The sequence below is a fragment of the Talpa europaea genome, assembly GCF_964194135.1.
Source record: "Talpa europaea genome assembly, chromosome: 2".
Lineage (NCBI taxonomy): Eukaryota > Metazoa > Chordata > Mammalia > Eulipotyphla > Talpidae > Talpa > Talpa europaea.
Genome location: NC_140068.1, coordinates 126,971,124 through 126,993,143, shown reverse-complemented (window position 1 = coordinate 126,993,143; position 22,020 = coordinate 126,971,124). Strand labels below are relative to the sequence as shown.

Sequence of the window (22,020 nt, the reverse complement as noted above, 5' to 3'; positions counted from 1 at the left end):
CATTTAACCAACTTCTCTACCCATATTCTTGCATCCCTGCAGAAGACCCTCATAACCAGACCTGAGCCACCTCCTTGGCTCTCTGCCAGAACCAGAGAGCAGTGACGAGGGAGGAGCACCGAGAGAAGGGGTTCATAAACGGGCTGGCCCTGGACAAAGAGGAGCGGCGAATGTGCGTGGCGGGGCAAGGGGTGGAACATCAAGAGCTGGGTGCTTGATTTGTTGCCCCAGCCCCCCAGGACTAACCCCCTTTCAGGTTTCTCCTATGGCTGCAGATTACCAACTTGAAGGGGACTCGAGACCATGGGACCCGACCCTGGGAGAGGGTTCAGGCTCGCTTGCTCTGTCCTGTACCCCACCTTTAAACACTGAGCACCTACAAAGCCTGTGCTTCCCTAGTAAACTTGAAGCGTTGACAACCACTCTGGGTGACACTGGGAAGAATTGTTTAGTTTGGTTTTCTGCGGGGTTTCTACTTCTCTGTGGAAACTTTCCAATTTTTGTCTGACTCCTCCATCTCACATTCTAATTCCTTATAACCCTGGGGCCAGAGTGTCCCCCAATCAGTGCTCTTTGGAGTGATCTGTTTATCCTCCGTGGATCAGATCCCAGCAAACTGAACTTCCCAGTTGGGAATCTTCCCCCAGTCCTCTCAACATGGGTTGCTCTGCTCGCCACAGGATAAATAGGCGACTGAAGCATCAATTCTGCTTGAGTCTCTTGAGAAAAAAAGCCTTCTGTGTTAATGTACATATGCAGACATATGTGAGATTGTAACAGATTGCTCTGAAATGTGCCTGGCTGTGCCCCTGGCTGTCCCTTCACTGCCTCCTGCCATGAGCATCCACTGGTGCAGGAGCTTGAGCAGCGCTGCCAGCTGGCAGCTACTGATTCATGGCATCCCAGAAGTTCGAGTCTGAAGACTGAGTGAAAATTCCTAAAGATTTTTTTCTTTAAACCATGTCATCAGTCCATTTCTTCTGTCATTGGGAGGATGGGACGGGGGGACTACTCACAGCACCTGGTGGAGATGTTGGTGGCATGAAGTCAGATGGCAAATCTAACTTGTAAAGTGGGGTGTGAGTACAGGGGCTTGCCGTTCTCGTGAGCCTCAACTCTCTTTTTCCTCTCTGCAGTTGAGAGACTACCAAAGGAAAAATATCTTGGGGTCTCCTGCAGGAGTTAAGAAAAAAAAGAAGAAACATGGCAGTAGGCCAGAGACAACCACTTCCAGTGGTTGTATGTCATCTGAAGATGTAAGTCTTGCTCAGCCAGGCTTCCTGGGAGAGGGGTGCTCCAGGGCAGCCGAGTGAGAGGTGAAGAGCATGGAAGAAGTGGGTAAGAACCCTGGGTCTGAGTGCGGCCTCTCCGTAGCTCTGCTGGGGATCTGATTTGGGGTGACACTGTTTAAGCTCTTTGTCCACCTGTGAGTCAGGGTGCTACAGCTCTACTTAAATCTAGGCAGCATCCATGAGATGATTGTGCGTTCATCCCTTCGTGCGGGTCCTTGTGCGCAGTAAGCCTTCAGTACAGGGCATCGCTATGGACTTCTTGCTCTGGCAATTTCCCTCATCCCCAGCCTCAAGGGGAAGCCAGGCATTGAGATCACCCTCTCCCTTTAGGGCGGCACAGATGAGCCCCGGGTGCTTGGGTTTAGGCAACCACTAAAGTGGAGTCTGTCTTTGCCACCTGCTTGCTGGGTGATCACAGGGAAAATCACATTCTTCCCAGGTCTCAGTTTCCTCACCTGGAAAAGGATACTTCTGGGGGGCCTCCCCGGTGGCACAGCAGTTGAGCTCTGGGTTGCGAAGCTGCCCGCTGCCTCTGAGGCGCCGGTTTGATCCCCGGCTGTTCCCCGGTCACCAGAGGAGGGTCCCACATGGTGCACAGACCTCTCCTGCTGCCCGCTGCTCCCCTCAGCAGTGTACTTCGGTCCTTCTGCCTGCTCTGCTCCCCGCTCTGGCTCTGGTGAATTCTCTCACCCTCCCGCGCTTCTGACTGTACCCAGTGCTTGTATAAACAAAACAAACAAACAAATAAATAAATAAATAAAACATGCCTCTATAAAAAAAAATGATATTGCTGGGCCAGATCAGTGTCTTCCAGACTGATTTGGTAGCTTTGATCATCTCTTGGTTCACGTTGCTTTCTGCCTCAGGCGAGGCGGAGAGTGGCCGTTTGGAAAGATGGCGCAGGCCGTGGTATGGATCCGTCACCCATGTCTCCAGCATCCATCATCCAGAGCTGCTCTCTCTTTCCTTCTCTGGCCTTCTTGTCTTCTCTAAGTCACTTTTCTCTTCCTCCCCTTGCCCTTGTTTTTCCCTTTTCACTTCCTGTAGATTCAGGATATTCTGCAGGTGCTGTGTCCAACCTTAACCGCTCCAATGGGGTAGCACTGCCCCCATTGGACAAGAGGAAGGTGAGGCTGTGCCGAGACCCCCTCTCTGGCTTGCCCTCTCCCAGCGTGCATGCCCGAGGCTTGTCTGGTTGGGGTACTTGGCCTATGGCTGATTTTATGTTGCCATCATTAACCCTCATTATGTCCATGTCTGCTATTTCACCTGCTTGGTTGATTGTTGTTTTCCTTCCCACACATCTTTATCATCTTAGACAAGATAAAATACACTGTGAAGGGTAACAGATATTTTGGGAAGAGCTTCCAGAGCAGGAGTGTGAGATTTGGGCCTTCCAACCCTTCAGGGTGAATGCTCAGGGGCCCGTCCTACTGGGAGAGTGTCAATAACCCCCCCCCCCACACACACACACACACACAGGGCTTGCCCTCTGGGCATGTCCCCCAAAGACCAACAGTGCACATAGTGGTTGATTTTTCAAAGTGATGAATTCATTTTAGCTTGGGAGTGGGAAATGCAGGCTTAGGAGAAAGGGGGCTTTTGTTACAGGTGCAAGGATTAAGGTGAGTTTTGTAGCAGAACTGCAAAGTACCTGAGGTTAACCAGAGATGAGTAAATGGGACATTCTGCCACCTTGTCTTTTAAAAATCAACTGGACACTTACCCATCTCCCATGGACCCTTGGCAGCAGACCCTTTGCTAGGCGGCAAGGTGGGATGTGGCAACTGAGGGAGCAGTTGGCTCTGAAAGGTCTGGAGGCTGGAGAGGGTGGCCTTTGAGACTGATCTGTAGAGGTGGGCTGTGTTCATCCACGTGGAGAGCGGGTGACGTGGGAGTCCCGGGCAGAGGGTGGGTGCAGGAGATGATCAGGATTCGGAGGCCAGAGAGCACTTGGCAAGAAGGTAAGGTGCCTGGGGTGCCCTGGGCTAGGGGATGACCTCGTCATGATGTGGGAGGGGACACCGAGCTCTGGGTCTCCAGCTGCATTGGGTGGTGTCTCATTGTTTCTTCTGTCTATCCAGGTACATCAGAACATGGAGGTGACTGGCTCACTCCAAACGGAGCAGCACACCAACAGCGAGCTGGCCACGAAACTTGGCCAGCTGCGGGAGAAGCTGGCAGAGCTGAAGGAGCTGGTAAGTCCTGCGCCAGCTTGGACGGGCTTGGAGGCCTCTGGGAGGGAGGTCCTTAGGCCAGAACAGAGGTAGCTCCAACTCAGGACTGGGGGGCACTGATGACCCTGCAGTCCTGCCAGGTCTGTGACCACCTGTGCCCTAGGCTCTGACATGAAGTGGTGGGTTCCTCGGGACTGCAGGTCACCTCCCTGCTGGAGGCATGAGCCAGTAGGGGAGAGACGAGGAGACGTGGAGACATCCTGGTTCCAGACTTGGCTCTGGGTCGCGCTTCAATGAACAGGGCTGAGCCTCAGCATCCTTCACTTCAGAGAGCAGTAGAAAGCAGTTCTGTTGTGGTGAAAGGAAGGGGTCTGGGCAGGTGGCAAAGTCCCACAGTGCCTGCCTCAGGAAGAGAGGTCAGTGCCTGTCCCCCCCATCTGTGGCGCAGATCTGGGAGGTGCCTCGGTGGCGGGAGCCAGCAGCAGCGGTGGTCTCCACTCTGCTGCTCCACCACAAGTCCCTTGAGGCAGTTGCTCCTCAGAGCTGCCTTTTTCTGCAAGCTTCCTGAGTTATGGGCAGGACCAATCAGGTGCAAGCTATGGGCTGATTGGTACTAAGTGGCCCAGTCAGTCAAGGATGAAAAATGGTGCAGGGCTTCCCTGGTGGACTAGGGGTTAAGTCTCGGCACCATTACCGCTGATGTCTGAGTTTGATCCCTGGCTGGGATCTGACCCACAGGGCACAGCAGACCTCTCCTGCCTTGCCAGCTGCTCCCCTCAGCAGTGTGTTTCAGTCAGTCTGCCTGTTCTGCTCACTCTGCACCTCTGGCCAATACCCCAGTTCTTCTGCACAAAAAAAGAAAAATGGTCCAATCAGACTTGATGTTGGGACACCCTGAAGAGTGATATAAGCCAGGGTTAGAGGGAGCTGAGGGGCTCTGTTCCAACCTCCAAAGAAAGAAGGGGAAGACTCTTTTCCTGGCCTCTGAAGAAAGGAGAACCAGAAGCTAAAAGAAGAAAAGCAGCATCCAGTAGCCAACCTCTGCAGGGGAAAGAGAGGATGAAGAACTCTGTCATTGACTGGGCCTCCAGTCAGTGTCTGACAACACCTGAAAGGAGCACCAAAGGCTCCAGGCCTCATGTCTGAAAGAGCTGTTTGTTGTTGGTGTTGTCCAGCAACTCACAAAGAGCTTTTAACCCTTCGTGTCTCTGACACCAGCTGGGATCCCAACTGAAAAGGGTAGTCACGGGGCATGAGGATGGGATGCCAGGATAGGCCGCAGTGGCACCTACCTGCCTGGGCTCTAAGACAGGAGGGCTGCCAAAAAGCCCCAAAGCCAAAACTAAAGGCTGAAGCAATACAGACCCCATACGATAGGGGCCTACAGGCTGGAGGCGATTGAAGGATAGTGCCCAGTAGGGGACTCATCACTGTGGTCCTCGACCGTGTGCACAGTTGCAAGAGACTTCAGGCTCTGGAAACAACCACCTTGGTGGCCTCCACTGGTGGCGCAGTGGTTGAGTGTTGGGCTGCGAAGCTGCTTGCAGCCTCTACTGCCCGCAGCCTCTGCAGCGCTGGTTCAATCCCTGGCCACAGGTGAGGGTCCCACATGGCGCGACAGTCCTCTCCTGCTGCCCACTGGTCCCCTCAGCAATGTACTTCGGTCCTTCTGCCTGTTCTGCTCCCTGCTCTGGCTCTGGTGAATTTTCTCACCCTCCCGCGCTTCTGACTGTACCCAGTGCTTGTATAAATAAAATTAAAAAAAAAAAAAGTTCTGTTTGCAGAACTTCTAACCTCCTGGACCCCCCTGTGCAGAGTAAGCAGGTGTTCTAGGAGACTCTGGCTCCCTTTAGGGCGGCAGGTGCCCGCACACCCGCAGAAGATCTTACACTACTTCAAAGGAAACCTGCACCCCCCTGATCACTGCAGCACTTTTTACAGTAGCCGAACTGTAGAAGGGATGGTACATAGATAATAGGATACTACTCATCAAGAAACATAAACTCATGCCATCTGGGGCAACATGGATGGAGCTAATTGAAATAAGCCCAAAGGAGAAAGACAAATATATCACTTAGATATATGGATATAGAAAAATTAAACAAAGGGCTAGTTTAAGCTATCCCGTGAGTCTCCCAGGTGGTGCCTGACTACTGGCTCGGCTGCAGACCAGCCCAGACTTTCTGGCCTGGCAGCTGGATGGTGGACTGACCCTCTGTAGTTTGGCATCAAACTCATTTGATGACAAAGCCTGACTCCAGCTGACTGAATCCCCCATTGTGTCTTGTTTTACCTGCACCAACTACTGTTCCCCAGCCTCTGCTGTTTGCAGAGTCTGAGATGGATCTTGTACTTGATGCTGCATGTAATTTTTTGTTTGTTTGTTTTTAAGATTCATTTTTTATTTATTTATGCATACAAGAACTGGGGTATAGGCCAGAGGGGCAGAGGGTGAGAGGATTCACCAGACACAGAGTAGGGAGCGGAATAGGCCGATCCACTGAAATCCACTGCTGAGGGGAGTGGTGGGTGAGACAGGAGAGGTCTGCTGCCCCATGAGGGTTGCTCCCTGGCCAGGGATCAAACTCAGATCTAAGCAGTGATAGCATTCAGGCTTAAACCTTATGCCACCAGGGAGGCCCTGTTTTTATATTTTTTTATATCTTTTGATATTATTTAAAATAATAGAAGCACTCCTACTGCTCTACTTTCATAATAAACATGCTCCTTCCTCCCTGCCTTTGGCTCAGGTCGGGTTTACACGTGTCTTTGTCACCTTTACTCAGTGTCCATCTCTCATGACAGAGCAAGCTCTATGTCTCCAGGGTCCTCTCTCTGCTCCCCATTGTGTCTGCAGGGGAGGCAGCTTGGGGAGGCAGGAGCCAGCCAGGGAGAGGGATGCTGGGAAGTGAAGAGGAGGCAAAGGCAGAGAACACTAGGGAGATGCTTCCGGTTCACTGAGAAAAGCATTTCTCAAAGTGTGGTTGTGGAATCCTTGAAGTTACCCAGAGCCTGTCACAGGAGCCACGAGGTCAAAACTATTTTCAAAATGTCACTTAGATACATACCACTGACTTTTTCACTATTTTGCCATCTGCTGAGGTAAAACTTACTAAAAATGGATCTTATATTACTAACTGCAGTTATTCTTCACAAGTACTTACCTCAGAAACACAACTCCAAGCCAGTTTCATTTCAAAGTGTCTTGGTTGAAGCATTAAAAATTATCTTCATTATTCTATCATCCTCAAATCCACATTTTACAGCACCTGATGCGATGACACGCAAGTGCACACACAACACTCCTGCTGCGTTCCCAGCTATTATGTGCCAAGAAACATATTTGCATGAGATGAATTAGACTATTTTTCTTTTTTTTGTAGGCAATACCATCTTCACATGAAGGAATGAATGACAAAATCTGTGGCTATTTGATTTGGTTAATTAGCAGACATTGTCCTGAACTTGAGTGTGTGCTCCTTTAAGAAAATCAACTGACAAGGGCCTCCCCTGGTGGCACAGCAGTTGAGGGTTGGGCTGTGATCCTGGCCACTGGTGAGGGTCCCACATGGCAAGCAGACCTCTCTTGCTGCCCAGTGCTCTCCTCAGCAGTGTATTTCCTTGTTCTGCCTGTTCTGCTCCCCACTCTGGCCCTGGTGAATTCTCTCACCTTTCAGCTCTCTGACTGTACCCAGTTCTTGTGTAAATAAATAAATAAATCTTTAAAAAAAAAAAAAGAAAATCAACTGGCAATTGATAACTGAGAGTAACTTCACCTTGACCAAATATAAGTGCTCAGAAAAAAACAGAATCATGAAAATTGTGTCCTATCACTTGCCAACTTCCAGTACTACTTTTACTTTTTGGATTTGTAGTGAAAAATAATTTTTTCATAGACTTCAACCAGAACCACAGTTAAATGCAGAAGGAAGCATGAAATTCCTACTGTCTTCTAATGAGACAGACAAGATAAACAACGAGACAGACAAGAAGACATCTGCAAACATAAAACACGTGAAAGATCCACTCTTCTCATTGCCCTGATTATTTTCAGAAATAAGTTATTTTTCTTAAGAACACTTTCTATTAACATGCATTGGATTATTACTATTATTCTAAATAAACAGCTACATGATCAAACTCAGCTTTATTCCCAGTGTGGTAAGTATGGGGAGCGATACCTCCTAAACAAGATTATACTTGGCGTCCTCCCTAATTTGTAAGACTGGACACAGATCCGGGAAGGAAGACTGAGAATCGCAGACCCAGTGCCTGGGTCATGGAGACAGGGTGAGGAAGCTTTGGGTGAGGAGAGGAGGGGCCAGAGCAAAGCCCCAGGGCCCTAGTCTGGTTCTCATAGTTCCAGGCCCCAGGGCTGTGTCTAGGGCAGGAAGGTTACTGTTGGGGACACCCCACTGCCCCCTTAGCCTCCCTTCTGTCTCCACCACCTGTGCTGGGCCCTGGACACTTGTGACTCCTCCCCAGTTCTCAGTCCCCAGTGCCTGGAGGTTCCCAGAGAACCAGTCAGCATCACTGCCTGCCCAGGTAAGTCTCCACCCACCAGCCTAGGGTCAGAAGCTCCCCAGACCCCAGCAGTGCTGGGCATGGGGCCCCCAACCTCCTCCTGCTGCTTCTCTCCAGGGCTCTGGCCCAGACAGACACCTGGGCTGGTGAGTGCAGGGTGGAGGGAAAAGGCTTCTGCAGAGGAAGCTGCTGCCTTAGGCCCCTCTGTCACCCCCGTGGCGCCCCTCAGTCCTGGTCCCTTTCTGTCCCCCCACCTGCCTCCTCCTTTTGTCCCGAGTCTTGCCCCTTCTGGACCCGCTGCCCATGTTCAGTCTCTGGAGCTCCCTCCCTCCTGGACACTTTCTCCCCTGCCCCATCTCCCCGGGACTCAGGACCTGCCCTGGGAGGAGGGTCCGCCCGGCTTTCACCCCTCCCCGCTCCCAGGCTCCCCCTCTCTGAGGGTGTTAGAAATGGTGATGTCCCGCCCGGCCTCGGGGAGCCCCGGTGCATCGCGGGGGTTACGTGGACAACACGCAGTTCGGGGTTCGACAGCGACTCCCCGGGCCAGAGCGCGGAGCCGCGGGCCCCTGGGCGGGCGGGCGGGCGGGGCGGGAGGTCGGGCGAGGAGACGCGGCTCCGCAGACACTCGGCGCGGAGGCTCCAAGCGCTCCTGGAGGCCCCGCGCGGCCGCCGCAGCCAGAGCCGGGCCGGGGAGCAGCGCGGGCCGGGGCGGGTCACCGCTCCCGCCCCACCCCCCGCCCCGAGTCTCGGGGCCCCGTGACCCCCGAGGCCGTGGCCCCTGCCAGGCCCCTTGACCAGGGAGGAGCCCGCGGGACTTTCACCCTTTAGTTTTTTTTTTGTTTTTGTTTTTTGTTTTTGTTTTTTTGTTTGTTTTTTAACCAAAGAGTAATGTGTTTATTTCACTTGAATTCTTAAAAATACTTTTTTTTGTCAGTTGTCACATAAAATGTCCTAATGTAAAAAATTTCATTGAAAAAGGAAAGCATGAGAAAACAGACCCAAAATGTTAAGATTTTACTTACAAAGCTTCTTCGTTGTACAGAAAGTAAAAACGCTGTTCCAACTTGGGCATAACCGGTGGTCACAGATGGGGATTCACCCACCACGGCTGTCCCCGCTGCAGCAAGTCTCACAAGACAACCTAACACGCTTACAGTTTTGTTGGGGTGAAGTCCCCAGGCTCGGTGGTGGATTTCCAAGAGGGACTCAACGGGGGGCGGAAAGTCACAGGAACTGTTCCTTGGCTCTCTGGGTGGGGGGTGCCCTGGGGTTTGTGTCACAGCCGCCTTTTAAAAAAAAAAAAAAAAAATCTACCAAATCCTTCTGCGCAGTCCAACCAATACCGAACAGTTCGCTCTTTTTTAAAAAGTTTATTTGGGTTTTAATCATCTTGTCCTTCATCATCTGTTTCCCGCTTCCTTTTTTCTCCTTCTCCGCTCTCTTCCTCCTCCTCCTCCTCCTCCTCTTCTCGTCATCTTCATCTTCATCAGCTCCTCCATCCTGCCCAAAATCTCCTTCCTCCCACTGACTTCGTCCCCGTCTTCTTCCCCTTCTACATGCTCGTCCTCGTCCTCCTCACACTCTTCCTCCTCACCATCCCGTCTTCCCATCCTGGGCATCTCCCCCTTCTCCGTCCCCCTCCTCCTCCTCACACCACCCGCCGCAGCATCTGGGCCGGGGCTTCTCCCCTCGGGTCACAGCCGCCCAGACAGGCCAGCCGAGGGGAAGCGTGGACACGCCCTCTGGGGGTCATTCGGGTCAGCGACCCACAGTCACACAGGCCCAGGCGCTTCAGACCCGCCAGCCTTTTCAACGGCTCCGAGGTGCTGGTGTCCTTCGGTTTATTTCCACTTAAGTTAAGATGTCTGAGATCTGGAGGTTTTTCTGCTAACATGTCCAGAACGCCAGATTCTATTGTCACTGAGCTCAAGCCTTTTCAATTTAGGGAGTTTGGGGAGATTTGAGACTGAAATCCCGCCTGCACTTATCAAACTGAGGAACTCTAAGTCCACACATTCACCTGTCAGGCCCTCAATGTTCCGTCCTGTGCTTTGCAGTTGTCCAGGACAAGCGGCCGGGCCCGGTTCCTCGGCTCCGGGTGGATCCTCTTCTTCGTTTCCACGATTCCCTCTTCCCCCCTCTTCAAACTTCACTGTCCGCGGCAGAGGCGGAGCGGGGAGAGGCTCCCGCCCGCGCGGCGAGGGCCTCAGGAGGGGTCTGCGCGCGGCAGCGGCCGGCGGCGCGGGCCCGGCGAGCGGAGCCCCCGGAGCCACGTTACTCGCGGGAGCGGAGAGAAACCATGGAGCACCCTTAGGTTTTATTTAAGTTCAGGATTATTCAGGGCGGGAGATCGGGTGCGGGCGGGAGACCACGGGGTAACTGAAGGGCGGGGCTGAAGAGGGGCTGCGGGGCCTTTGATCTCCCTGAGGCGCGAGCCCCGCAGGGCAATGGAATCATGGTGAGGAAGCGCCCCCTTCTGGCCGGAGAGGGAGCTGTCGGCCACGTTTTCCAGCTCTGGGATGGAGACTGGCCCAGAAGCTCCTGCTTTTTCTGAAGGACAGTTAAGGAATCCAGTTCCTCCTGAGAAAGAGGGGAGACCATCCCTGAAATCACCCTTCACGGGATCCTTTTGACCGGCGCCATCTTAGGAGCAATGAGTTTCTCTCTCGAGATCTTGTTTTTTGGTCAGAGAGCATTTTTGGAGATCTCACTCCTGCCTGTCTGTGTCATCACCCTCCACCCAAGTCAGCAACAAAATGCTCAGACACCTGCATCCCACCCTGGGCTCTCACCTACTACCCCAGACTCCCAGACCAGGCTGGTTTCTGGGGTTTGTCTCCTCCCTCCAAGCATACTGTGCTGTCCACTGGAGGATGGTCACATGAGGCTGCTTCAGTGTCCATGCAGGAAACACAAAGCATGAAATTTCCGGTTCTTCCCACTCAGGCCCCCAATCGCCATATGTGACCCATCACCCCATCTCTGAGGATGAGGTCACCCTGAGGTGCTGGGCCCTGGGCTTCTACCCTGTGGACATCACCCTGACCTGGCAGCGAGGTGGGGAGGACCTGACCCAGGAATCAGAGCTGGTAGAGACCAGGCCTGGGGGAGATGGAACCTTTCAGAAGTGGGCAGCTGTGGTGGTGCCTTCTGGAGAGGAGCAGAGATACACGTGCCATGTGCAGCATGAGGGGCTGATAGCACCCTGAGTGCTGAGATGGGGTAAAGAGGGAGATGTGGGCACATGGCTGACTCAGGGGCATCAGAAGCCCTTCTGGAGACCTTCAGAAGGTCAGACTGAGGCCTCAGGTTCAGGGTCTGACCTTCCCTTCCCTTCCAGTGCCACCTCCTCAGTTCTCCATCCTTGCCATGGTCCTCATTTCCCGCTCGGTTTTCTTTGTCGGTGTGCTCACTGCACACAAGGTGGCTTCATGTGTGAGGGGGTAGAAGAAGTGCTCAGGTAGGGAAGGGAGTGGGGGATCTTGTCCACTGGGGGCTTTCACGTCCCAGGGAGAACTTGCCCTGCCTGGTTAATGGGAAGTACCATCCACACACGGGTGTTGCCCAGAGGGTATTTAGTCCAGTCCCCCTTCATCTCCATTCTTCATTTTTCCCAGTCCTGACCTGGGACTTTACTCACAGTTCTGGAAACTTCCCTGTTCTGCAGGATTAAAAGATTCCTTTAGGTCTTCTGACCTGACTCCTTCCTGGTCTCACATAATGCTTCTTCCCACAGAAGGACAAGGAGGAAGCTACACTCAGGCTGCAGGTAAGTGTGGATCAGGGGTTTGATCCCTGAGCCCCTGGGGACAGTGTAGATGGAGCCCATGGGGGAGTCACTCTCATCAGTTCCTCCTGTGGTCTCTTCTCACCAAGTTTTGTTGTGTTCTCCCCCAGGCAGCCACAGTCCCAGTGCTCTGAAGTGTATCTCAGCCCCTAAAGGTGAGACCCTGGAGGACTGCAGTGGGGGTGGGGGTTGAGGCAGAGAGGCTGGGACTAGGTGATGGGGATGCTTTCAGGAGGACATCTTGAGAATGCAGTGGACCATTGATAATGTTAACACACAAGTAATTCACCTGAATTTCTTCATGATTATTTTCTTTCACAGTGAGAGACAGCCTAGTGTTGGCCTGAGTGTTACAGGATTTCTTTTTGCCCACATTTTGTGCCTTTATGATGCCCTGGCTTAAACCTTCACACCTGCGAGAATGGCCCATATCCAGAGGACCAAAACAACAAGTACTGGCAAGGATGTGCAAAAAAGGGGACAGTCCTGCGTTGTTTTTGGATAAAGACTGAGCCAGCCCTTCTGGAAACAGTTCTGAGGTTTCTTAAAAGGGTGAATGTGGTTCTGCCTTTGGACCCAGCAATTCTACAGTGAGCATCTACTCACAGAGGATAAATACTCTCCTGTGACTGGACCTGCACTCCCCTCACCACTGCAGCACTATTTATAGTAGCCAAGCTATGGGAACCACCTACATGCCCCAGACAGGTGGGAAATGAAGAAGCAGCTGGGATTACACGTGTACATATATGTACATATACTGGTGACTCCAAAGGAGATGAACATTGGGGTTTGGGGGAGGGAGCTGTCAGGGGTGAAGATGCCACCACATCCTAGCAGGGGCCAGGGTAGGGGGAGGGTTCCTGCCCAGCTCTTTACACCTCAAGCCAACCATGAGGTATTTCTAAACCTCCTCCTCTTCTTCAGGGCCAATGCTTTTTCAGTCCTGCTCAGAAGCTGCTTCTCCATGGAACTGTATTTATTGAGGTGTTGTTCTGACGCTCTTTACTCTGTGTGCGATTTGAATTAATTTATTCTGGGGCTGGATGTTAATTGACTTCCCATCATCTTATGTTGTGTATCCTGTCTCTCCTGTTACACACACACACACACACACACACACACACTGGAAGGGGGCACACGCATGCACTCCCCTCTCCTTGGGAACCAGATCCTCACTCAGCACTGGGGGTTACTCTGACCTTCTGTCTCTGGTTCCCCTCAGAGCCGCCCTCTCTGCAGTGTCTCTACTCAGCAGTGCCTGAGCTGCCCCAGGAGTCCCTGCACCTCCTGCCTCTGATCTTATGGGAAACCAGCCCCTCACCCTGCATGATAGTGAGGAGGCGAAGGCAAAGTCCTGAGGTCAGTGACTGATCTAAGAGATAATTTACTTTTTTTTTCTTTTTCCCCTTGCTATATTACTCAATTGAGATTAGCATTGGTTTACACACCGAAAGTGTCCAGAGACAAGGGTCACACCTCTTCAGATGTTTGTTACCACGTCACACCCACCCTAAGGGCACCCATAGTTCTTCACCATAGTCCACTGGGCCCTCTTCCTACTTTGTTTCCTACTCTTACCCCAGCCCATAGCTTCAATTCTGCAGTCATATATAGAGCGTATGTTTTGGTTTAGTTTATGTTTTGGTTTAGTCTTCCTGTGCTTTGTTTCCTTATATTCCAAATATGAATGAAATCATCCAGTATTTAACTTTCTCACTTCAAACTTATTTCACTTAGCATAATCCTATCCATATCTATCCATGTTGTTGCAAATCCAATATTTCATCTTTTTCACAGCCAAGTAGTATTCCATTGTGTATATAGGTTGTGTTCTTTATCCCCTCATCTGTCGTTCAGCACTTACGTTGTGTCCATAGCTTGGTTATGGTAGACAGTGCTGCAGTGACCATAGGAGGCGCATATTCCTCAGTATTAATGTGTTTTTTTTAAAGATTTATTTATTTATTTATACAAGCACTAGGTACAGTAAGAAGCACAGAGGGTGACAGAATTCACCAGAGCCAGAGAGGGGAGCAGAACAGGCAGACTGACGAAATACACTGCTGAGGGGAGCAGCAGGCGAGACAGGAGAGGTCTGTCGCACCATGTGGGACTCTCGCTGGCAGCTGGGGAATGAACCAGCGCTGCAGAGGCTGCGGGCATGGGGAGGTCCCTCAGAATTAGTGTTTTTACCTACTTTGGATAAATACCAAGGAATGGGATGCTTGACCATGGGACAGGTCCATTTTGAGGAACCTTCATTTTCTTTTTTCCATAGGGGCAGGACCAATGTGCTATCCATAGAAAAGAAAGGTTCCAGGTTACCACCCCACCCAAGGAAAGGTGGAGCTGAGCAGGGATGAGAAGCTAAGGAAGAGGAGGAAGATGTGGAGTAAGATGAGGAAAGAAGACTGGAGGAGGAGCATGAAGCAGAGAGACATGTGAAGAAGAAACCAGGCTTGCTCCTCAGGCTTGGACTTGTGCCAGGGAGTTGAGGACATGGAAAGAGACATGTGAAATAGACAAAGACGCAGGTGAGAGGCCCATGGGGAGGCTCAGAATGGCAGCTGTTATCTTGATGTGGATTTTGATTTTGCTCTTTTCCTTTCAGACTTGCATGGCCCCTCCTGTCCTTTCCCATGGGTCTCTACCAGTAGCCTTGGTACCAGTAGCCTTAGCCTTGTGGCAGGTCTTCGGGACTCAGTGGGCCTGCTTTGGGCCAAGCCTGTTTGGCTGGGCATTTACCCATGAGGGGACAGGTAGCTTTGGGTGCTTCACTTGGAAACTATTCTAATTGTATTCTTTCTCTTCTCTCTCTCTATTGCACACTGATTCTCTATTTTATACTAGTTGTATTAAAGTTCTTTTCTATTGAAGGTCTTACACTTCAGAGTATGTTTTGTCTTTATGCAGCTGATGGCAGATCCCATGTAGAGTGTGCAGTTTTGAAGGTACAGGGAACCCCTCATTCTGCCCACTAACAGGACCAGTCTCCATCCCCACCCACCATGTGCCAGAGTTCCTTTTCCTCCACACCCTTCAACGGGTCATTCTCACAGTGTGAGGTGGTAACTCATTGTGGTTTTAATTGGCATTTTCCTGACAGCACATGATGACAAACATTTATCCGCACACCTATTGGCCACATGTGTGTCTTCTTTAGAAAAATACCTATTTATCTCCTCTGCCCCTAGTTTGAGTTGTTTTCTTGTTTTAGAGTTCTTTGTAGATTTTGGATATTAACTCCTTGTTGGATTGATGATGTGCAAATAGTTTCTCCGATTTGATATTGTCTTTTCATTTTAACGATAGTTTCCTTCACTAATTAGAAGCTTTTTAGTCTGATGTAATTCCATTAGTTTCGTGGAGCATAGAAGACATTAGGGCAGTGAAAATACTCTGCATGATATTCTCATGATGGACACAGGTCGTTATACATTTGTCCAATACCCCGAGAACGGACAACACCAGAGTGAACCCAAAGGGAAACCATGACTCTGCAACTACGACGTGCGGGTTCATCACTTGTAACCCACGTGTCAGTCTGGTCTTAACACATGATTTGGTCATGATGTGTGAAGAGTTTTATAAGTTGAGGAATGAAGTGTAATTTACTTTAGAAAGCATATTTCATGCTCATACAAGGACATTTAATAACACTCAAGGATACGCTTAAGTCATTCCCCTCCACCCCCAACACCCCAGTCGGCCATTATCTGCTCAAAACCAGTTAGCAATTTATCTTTTCTCTTCTAAAAAAAATACACACACAAACACACACACACTCACACACACAAACACACACACACACACACACACACATATATATATATATCTCCATGTTCCTGTCTGGGCAATAGTGTCTGCTTTCCCATTAGTAAAGGAGTTCAGGTCACAGTATGGGAGGAAACATTTGCAAATCACAAATCTGATAAAGGACTGTATCTACAAATAATGCCTAAAACTCAATGATCAGAAAGAAATAACCCAATTTTAATAAGGACAAAATAGTGTAATAAATAAATAGCACTTCCTCTATAAAAATGTACAAAACTTCCATAGAGACAGCAACTGTAGTCATAGAAAAGTAAAAATATGAACTAATGCTCAATATCACAGTTAAGAACAATAGTGACACCATCACCCTGCTGTCCAAGGTGTGCACAACAGGAGCCTCATCAGGTTCATTGTAAAAGATCCTTAGGGGCTGAGAGACATATCAGAGCCCTAGGCACTGTCGCTGCCTGGTTGAGAACAAAACAGAACCTGGTCAGAGATGAGACCACAGGAGGGAGTGATGAGGGTGACTCCCCCATGGAGTCCATTTACACTGTCCCCAGGGGCTCAGGGATCAAACCTCTGATCCACACTTACCTGCAGCCTGAGTGTAGCTTCCTCCTTGTCCTCCTGTGGGAAGAAACATAATACGAGACCACTGAGCAGTCAGGTCAGAAGACCTAAAGGAATCTTTTAATCCTGCAGAACAGGGAAGTTTCCAGAACTGTGAGTAAAGACCCAGGTCAGGACTGGGAAAAATGAAGAAAGGAGGTGAGCGGGGACTGGACCAAATGCCCTCTGGGCAACACACGTGTGTGTGGATGGTACTTCCCATTAACTAGGCAGGGCAAGTTCTCCCTGGGACGTGAAAGCCCTCAGTGGACTAGATCACCCACTCCCTTCCCTACCTGAGTGCTTCTTCCTCCACATCACAGCTGCAGCCACCACAGCTCCAGTGAGCACAGCTCCAAGGAGAACCAGGCCAGCAATGATGCCCGAAGTAGGGATGAAGGACTGAGGAGGGGGCACTGGAAGGGAAGGGAAGATCATACCCTGAGCCCCAGACCTTATCCTGACCCTCTGAAGGGCTCCAGAAGGGCTCCTGATGGCCCTGAGAACAGCCTCAGTGCCCACATCCTCCTCCTCACCCCATCTCAGGACTTGGGGCTCCAGCAGCCCCTCATGCTGCACATGACACGTGTATCTCTGCTCCTCTCCAGAAGGTACCTCCACAGCCGCCCACTTCTGGAAGGTTCCATCTCCCCCAGGCCTGGTCTCCACCAGCTCCATCTCCTGGGTCAGGTCCTCCCCATCTCGCTGCCAGGTCAGGGTGATGTCCGCAGGGTAGAAGTCCAGGGCCCAGCACCTCAGGGTGACCTCATGCTCAGAGGTGGGGTGGTGGGTCATGCATGTCTTTGGGGAATCTGAGGTGGTAAATCAAAAAACCTACTTTGTGTTTACTCCATGGACACTGAAGAATCTTCATGAGACCATCCTCACAACTGACAAGACAACTGGTGTGGCAGGAAGAAGCACAAAATGTAAAAAACAGGCTAATCTGGGGGAATCTGTGCAATTCTCCTATACCTTGACAGTCCTAGGATCAGGATGAAAACCCAGGGTAGGATGAAGCAGAGGGAGTAGAACACAGACTTTTTATTCCTGACCTGGGTGGAAGGTGAATGACACAGAAAAGCAGGAATCACATAACTGAAAATGTTCTCAGACCAGAAACAAGCCTGAGAGAGAAACTCGTGGTTCTCAAACAGGCCCCTGGTCAAAAGGACCCGGTGACGTGTGATGTCAGGGACTGTCTGTCTTTCTCAGGAGAGACGGGATCCCTTCACTGTCCTTCAGGAGAAGCCGGAGTCTCTGGGAGTCTCTCTAGTGCAGAACATGAAACCCAGGGGAGTCCCCCTCTCGGGACTAGAGAGAGGACTCATTTCCCGCAGTGACTCCAGGCAGGGGGGGACCGGGAGGCCTCCAGGCCCCTCTTACCAGTGTGCTGCAGAGTCTCCTTCCCGTGCTCCAGGAATGTGCGCAGCCACCTCAAGCACTTGCCCTTCTCATAGTTCCTGAATTTCTCTGCCTCACCCTGGGCCTCCCACTCGCGCCGGGTGATCTGAACGGCCGTGTCCGCCGCGGTCCAGGAGCGCAGGTCCCAGTTCAGGGCCAGGTAATCAGCGCTGTCGTAGGCGAACTGTCTGTACACACGGAGGAGGCGCCGGTCGGGCCCCATGTCGCAGCCAGACATCCTCTGGAGGGTGTGAGACCCTGTCCAGAATGAAATGGAGTAAAAGTCCCGCGGGCTGTTCCCGGGCAGGTTGCAGAGAAGCCTGGAGGGGGAGACCCTGAGCGACCCCCGTCCGTGGGGATGGGGGTGCTGACCCGGCCCGGACCCGCGCCGGCTCACCGGTCTCGCTCTGGTTGTAGAGGCCGTGCAGGGCGTCCAGTCGCGCTCGGTACCACAGTGCGCTGTCCCTTAGGATCCGCGTCTCCTCCTCCCACTCCTCCTGCTCCACCTGCTCCACCTGCCCCGCCCAGGGCGCCCGCGGCTCCGCACTCTGGCCCGGAGAGTCGCTGTCGAACCCCCCGAACTGCTGCGTGTCGTCCACGTAGCCCACGGCCATGAAGCGCGTCTCCCCGAGGCCGGGCCGGGACATCGCGGTGTGGAAAAGCCTCATGGAGTGGGGGCCTGGGGGCGGGAGGGGAGACCCGGGCTATTCTTGTCCCCTTCGGGGGCTCGATTCCCAGGGGGCGCCCACGAGACAGAACGTGGGTGAAAGACGAGTGAGACCGAAAAGCGGCTGCGGGACGAACATGGCCGGGACTCGGGGGGCCAGAGGAGGCTGGGGTCTCGGGGGGACGGAAAGGGGCCAGGACGGGGCGGGGCCGAGGTGGGGGGACAACTAGGGCGGCGGCGAGGTCGCACCTTTCCCACCCTCGCTCACGCCCTCGCTCCCGCCTCTGGGAGCGCCCTGTCCCCTCCCGACCCGCACTCACCCGCCCGGGTCCCCCTCGGGGCCGCGGCCACCGCGAGCAGGAGCAGGAGGGCTGCGCCCCCCATCCCCCAGGACGCGCCTCCACCTGGGCTGGGGAGAGGGAGTCCCGGCGGGTGGGCGAGGGCTTTGGAACGGGAGCCGCGGGGCTGCTGATTGGCTGCTCTGGAGACCTCCAGGCAATGGGGAGTGAGCCCTGGGGTGAGTCACCAGTATCCAGGAAGGAGGACCCGCCCAGGCTGTGAGACGTGAAACTGGGGAGATGAGGAAGCCCTGACAGTCACCTTCCAGCCCCAGACAGCGCCCTGGGGACTGAGACCTTGAGAGCCACACCCCGAGACCCTCCTCTCCTGCACCAAGACCTTTGTCACACTGTTGCCTCCCTGAATCCAGGCCCAGGAATTGGGTCAGTGATTCTCAAACATTTTTCTTTCAGGATGTCTCTAGGGTCTCACAAATTATTACGGATCCCACGTATAATTTTTTTATGTGGGTTATAGCTTTAAATATTTACTTTACTAGAATAAAACCTTTCAAAAAGATGTTATTACTTCTTTACTTTAGAATATTAATAACCAATGTATGCTAACAAAGCATTTTTCTAACGATTTATTTATTATGCGTACAAAAGCTGGGGTGCAGGCCAGACATGCTTGGGATGAGAGGATTCACCAGAGTCAAAAACTTCCCATGAGGTCCCCAATCAACAAAAGTACAGTTCCCTGATTTTAACAATTTTCCTTTTAATCCACGGCACTGATTCCAAAAAGTAGGGGAATATGTATAATTCTTATATGAATTTTGCCGACAAACCGGCTTATTACCGCGTGCCTTGGACATTGTGTTCACTTCAGTAAAATTAAAAGAAAGAGCAACATACATATCCATAAGCGTATGAACCTGCGAGCCTGATTGATCATTGATTTTAATAGGGGGAGCAGTATTAACCCAGGTCTGTGGGGCAATGGGTGTGCAAAGTGTACACCAACACACAGGGGAAGGTGTTCATATCCCAAGGTAAAATTAAAACTACACTCCTCCTCAGGACGAGAAGATTCCTCTTTTGACCATGGCCCAGGCATATGTCGAGTGTCGTTGGCGAAAACGACAGGCCCAATGTGCCCCCTTTCTACCACCTGTAACAATGGGGGATGTGGAATACATGCCCAATATACATGTGTTTAGTTGGCACCTACGGCAGACGCACAAGTGATGACTGCCACCATAGCAAGGAACATATTTTCCCGGGTTATTGGAGCTCCCTGTTTGCGGAGAACTCATTCACCATTCACCGTGGTAGCTGAGTGCCTTGACACTGCCCCATGTAATGGGCGCAACAGGACTACTGGTGGCCTTCTTTTTCTTTTTAACAGAAGACGGGCCATGATCTGGATTAATGGCTTCTGTGTCTCCCACGGAAGTGGCTGAGGAGACAGCATCTCCCATGGTGATTTGTCTAGAGTCTGGGACAGTCTCTTGGAGGGCCAGGATCCCAGGCCGGATGAGCCTAAGAGGTGTCCATATTGTTTCGGAGGATCCATCTAGAATGACAGAAGCATAGCCTTTTCCCTTTAAAATCATGACCCCCGCTTCCCACACATTTGTTCCTGGGGTTTTTACACATACTGGTTCTTGCATGCTACGTGCTGGTTGAGTAGCAAAATGTTTACTGCTGCACGTTATGGGCCCCCCCTGTGGTAAATTCAGAAAATTTAAAGTAAAAAGAGCTGATAACAGGGTTTCTCGTATCCATCCATGCCGTCCTCCATGTCCCCCTTTTCTGTTTATAGTTAAAGAGGAAAGCAGTGTTTTTAACTTATGGTGAGAGCGTTCAACAATGGCTTGGCTGTGAGGGTTGGAAGGAATACCAGTAAGAAGGAGAATTTTTCTACTGTGATCCCAATTTTATCTAACAGTACATAAAATACTTGTGAACTAAATTTACTTTTAGACCAATTTACCTATTTTTGCATAAAATCACAGGCAGAATAACCAAACAGCAATTTTTGCTGGCTTTGTTACAATACTCCACATAGGATCAGAGTGAACTCCTAAAATCCAGTCCATATAGACTTTAAAAACAAAGTTGGTCTCACCAGACCCACCAGGGTTTTTTCTTGTTGTCCAGTCCTGTCAATGGAGGCAAGCTTTTTTATTATTTTTGGAGGTCTCTGAAACCCTACAAACAAAGCAGTAGTTTTTCCACTTATTGGTTCAGCTCTAGGTCAACTCCCTGGAAGAATTTTACTTAAAGCTACACAAAATGTAAATACAAGTTAGCTAAAACAGTAAAAATCAAAAGGTATATCAATTTGAAGCAATTGAGGCCTTTTCTTCATATTTTTTGTAGAAACAATTTCTGCAGACATCAAACCATTGAAGTATATAATATTGCAAGGCAACAATAACGTTTGACAATTTACATACATATGAGGTACTGAAAGATTTTGTTTTAGAAAACCAAGGTTAACATTTTTGTACATATCAGAGTTTTACCATTTTCCCAAGTGACAATGCTTCCCTTTTAGCGTAACTTTATTAAGTATACCATAAAGGACAACTTTATCTAGTGCCTTTCCCAGGAGGAAAGGAAGAAAATTTGTGGAGTGTCTCTGAAGCTCTACTAAGGTTCCACAAAATTTCCTTTAATCAATCAAATGACAGGCTAACAAATTTTACTTCAATTTAGATTTTTGGAAAGCTTTGTCATAAATATTAGAAAACAGCAACAACAACCATATTTAATCTCTGCGAAAGTTTCGGCCCTAAGTATAATATTGACGTCAAATCATAACCTTTAATTTTCGTCTCAAAAACCTTAGTAATTCTTCAAACACTAAAAGACTTTTATGGGGCCTCCCCTGGTGGCGCAGCCGGTTGAGCGCCGCACTGTGAAGCTGTCCGCAGCCTCTGCAGCGACGGTTCAATCCTGGCCAGCTGGTGAAGGTCCCACAAGGGCGGCAGACCTCTCCTGTCGTGCCCGCTGCTCCCCTCAGCAGTGTAGTTCGTTAGTCTGCCTGTTCTGTTCCCCGCTCTCTCTCTGGTGAATCCTCTCACCTCCCACACATTTAGTCTGTACCCCGGTTCTTATATAAAATAAATAAATAAATCTTTAAAAAAAAAAAAAAGACATCATGTACCCAACATCATTAACCCAGACAAGAGCCAAGATTATACCCAATGCCAGTTTATAAGTACATGTTTTGAAACAACCCATTAGACTACAATTCAGTTACTATTAACCAAAAATTATTTCAGCTGATGTGTTCCCAAAACACTAAAATAATACAAATAACTTGAGTATACAAAATTTCTTTTCCTAAAATTCCTTTCTCATATCTTTAACACTTTCCTTAACTTTGTTACTTTTAACTCTTTTTTTTTTTAATTTCTTTTTTAGATCTTCAACATTTGCTTTAACACTCATTACTTTACTTTTAGGACCATTAAAATATCTATTT

The 22,020-nt window shown here is 50.5% G+C and overlaps 1 protein-coding gene across 1 annotated transcript in view; it reads right to left on the bottom strand.

Moving 5' to 3' along the window:
• Positions 1–9,603, bottom strand: part of LOC311188320 (class I histocompatibility antigen, Gogo-OKO alpha chain-like) — a gene marked incomplete at both ends in the record, with an annotated part of 30,669 nt that extends 21,066 nt beyond the window's left edge. The window contains one exon of the mRNA XM_084259438.1: positions 9,523–9,603. Within this exon, the coding sequence (XP_084115564.1) occupies positions 9,523–9,603 (81 nt within the window). The remainder of the gene's footprint in view (positions 1–9,522) is intronic.
• Between the last annotated feature and the right edge of the window lie 12,417 nt (positions 9,604–22,020).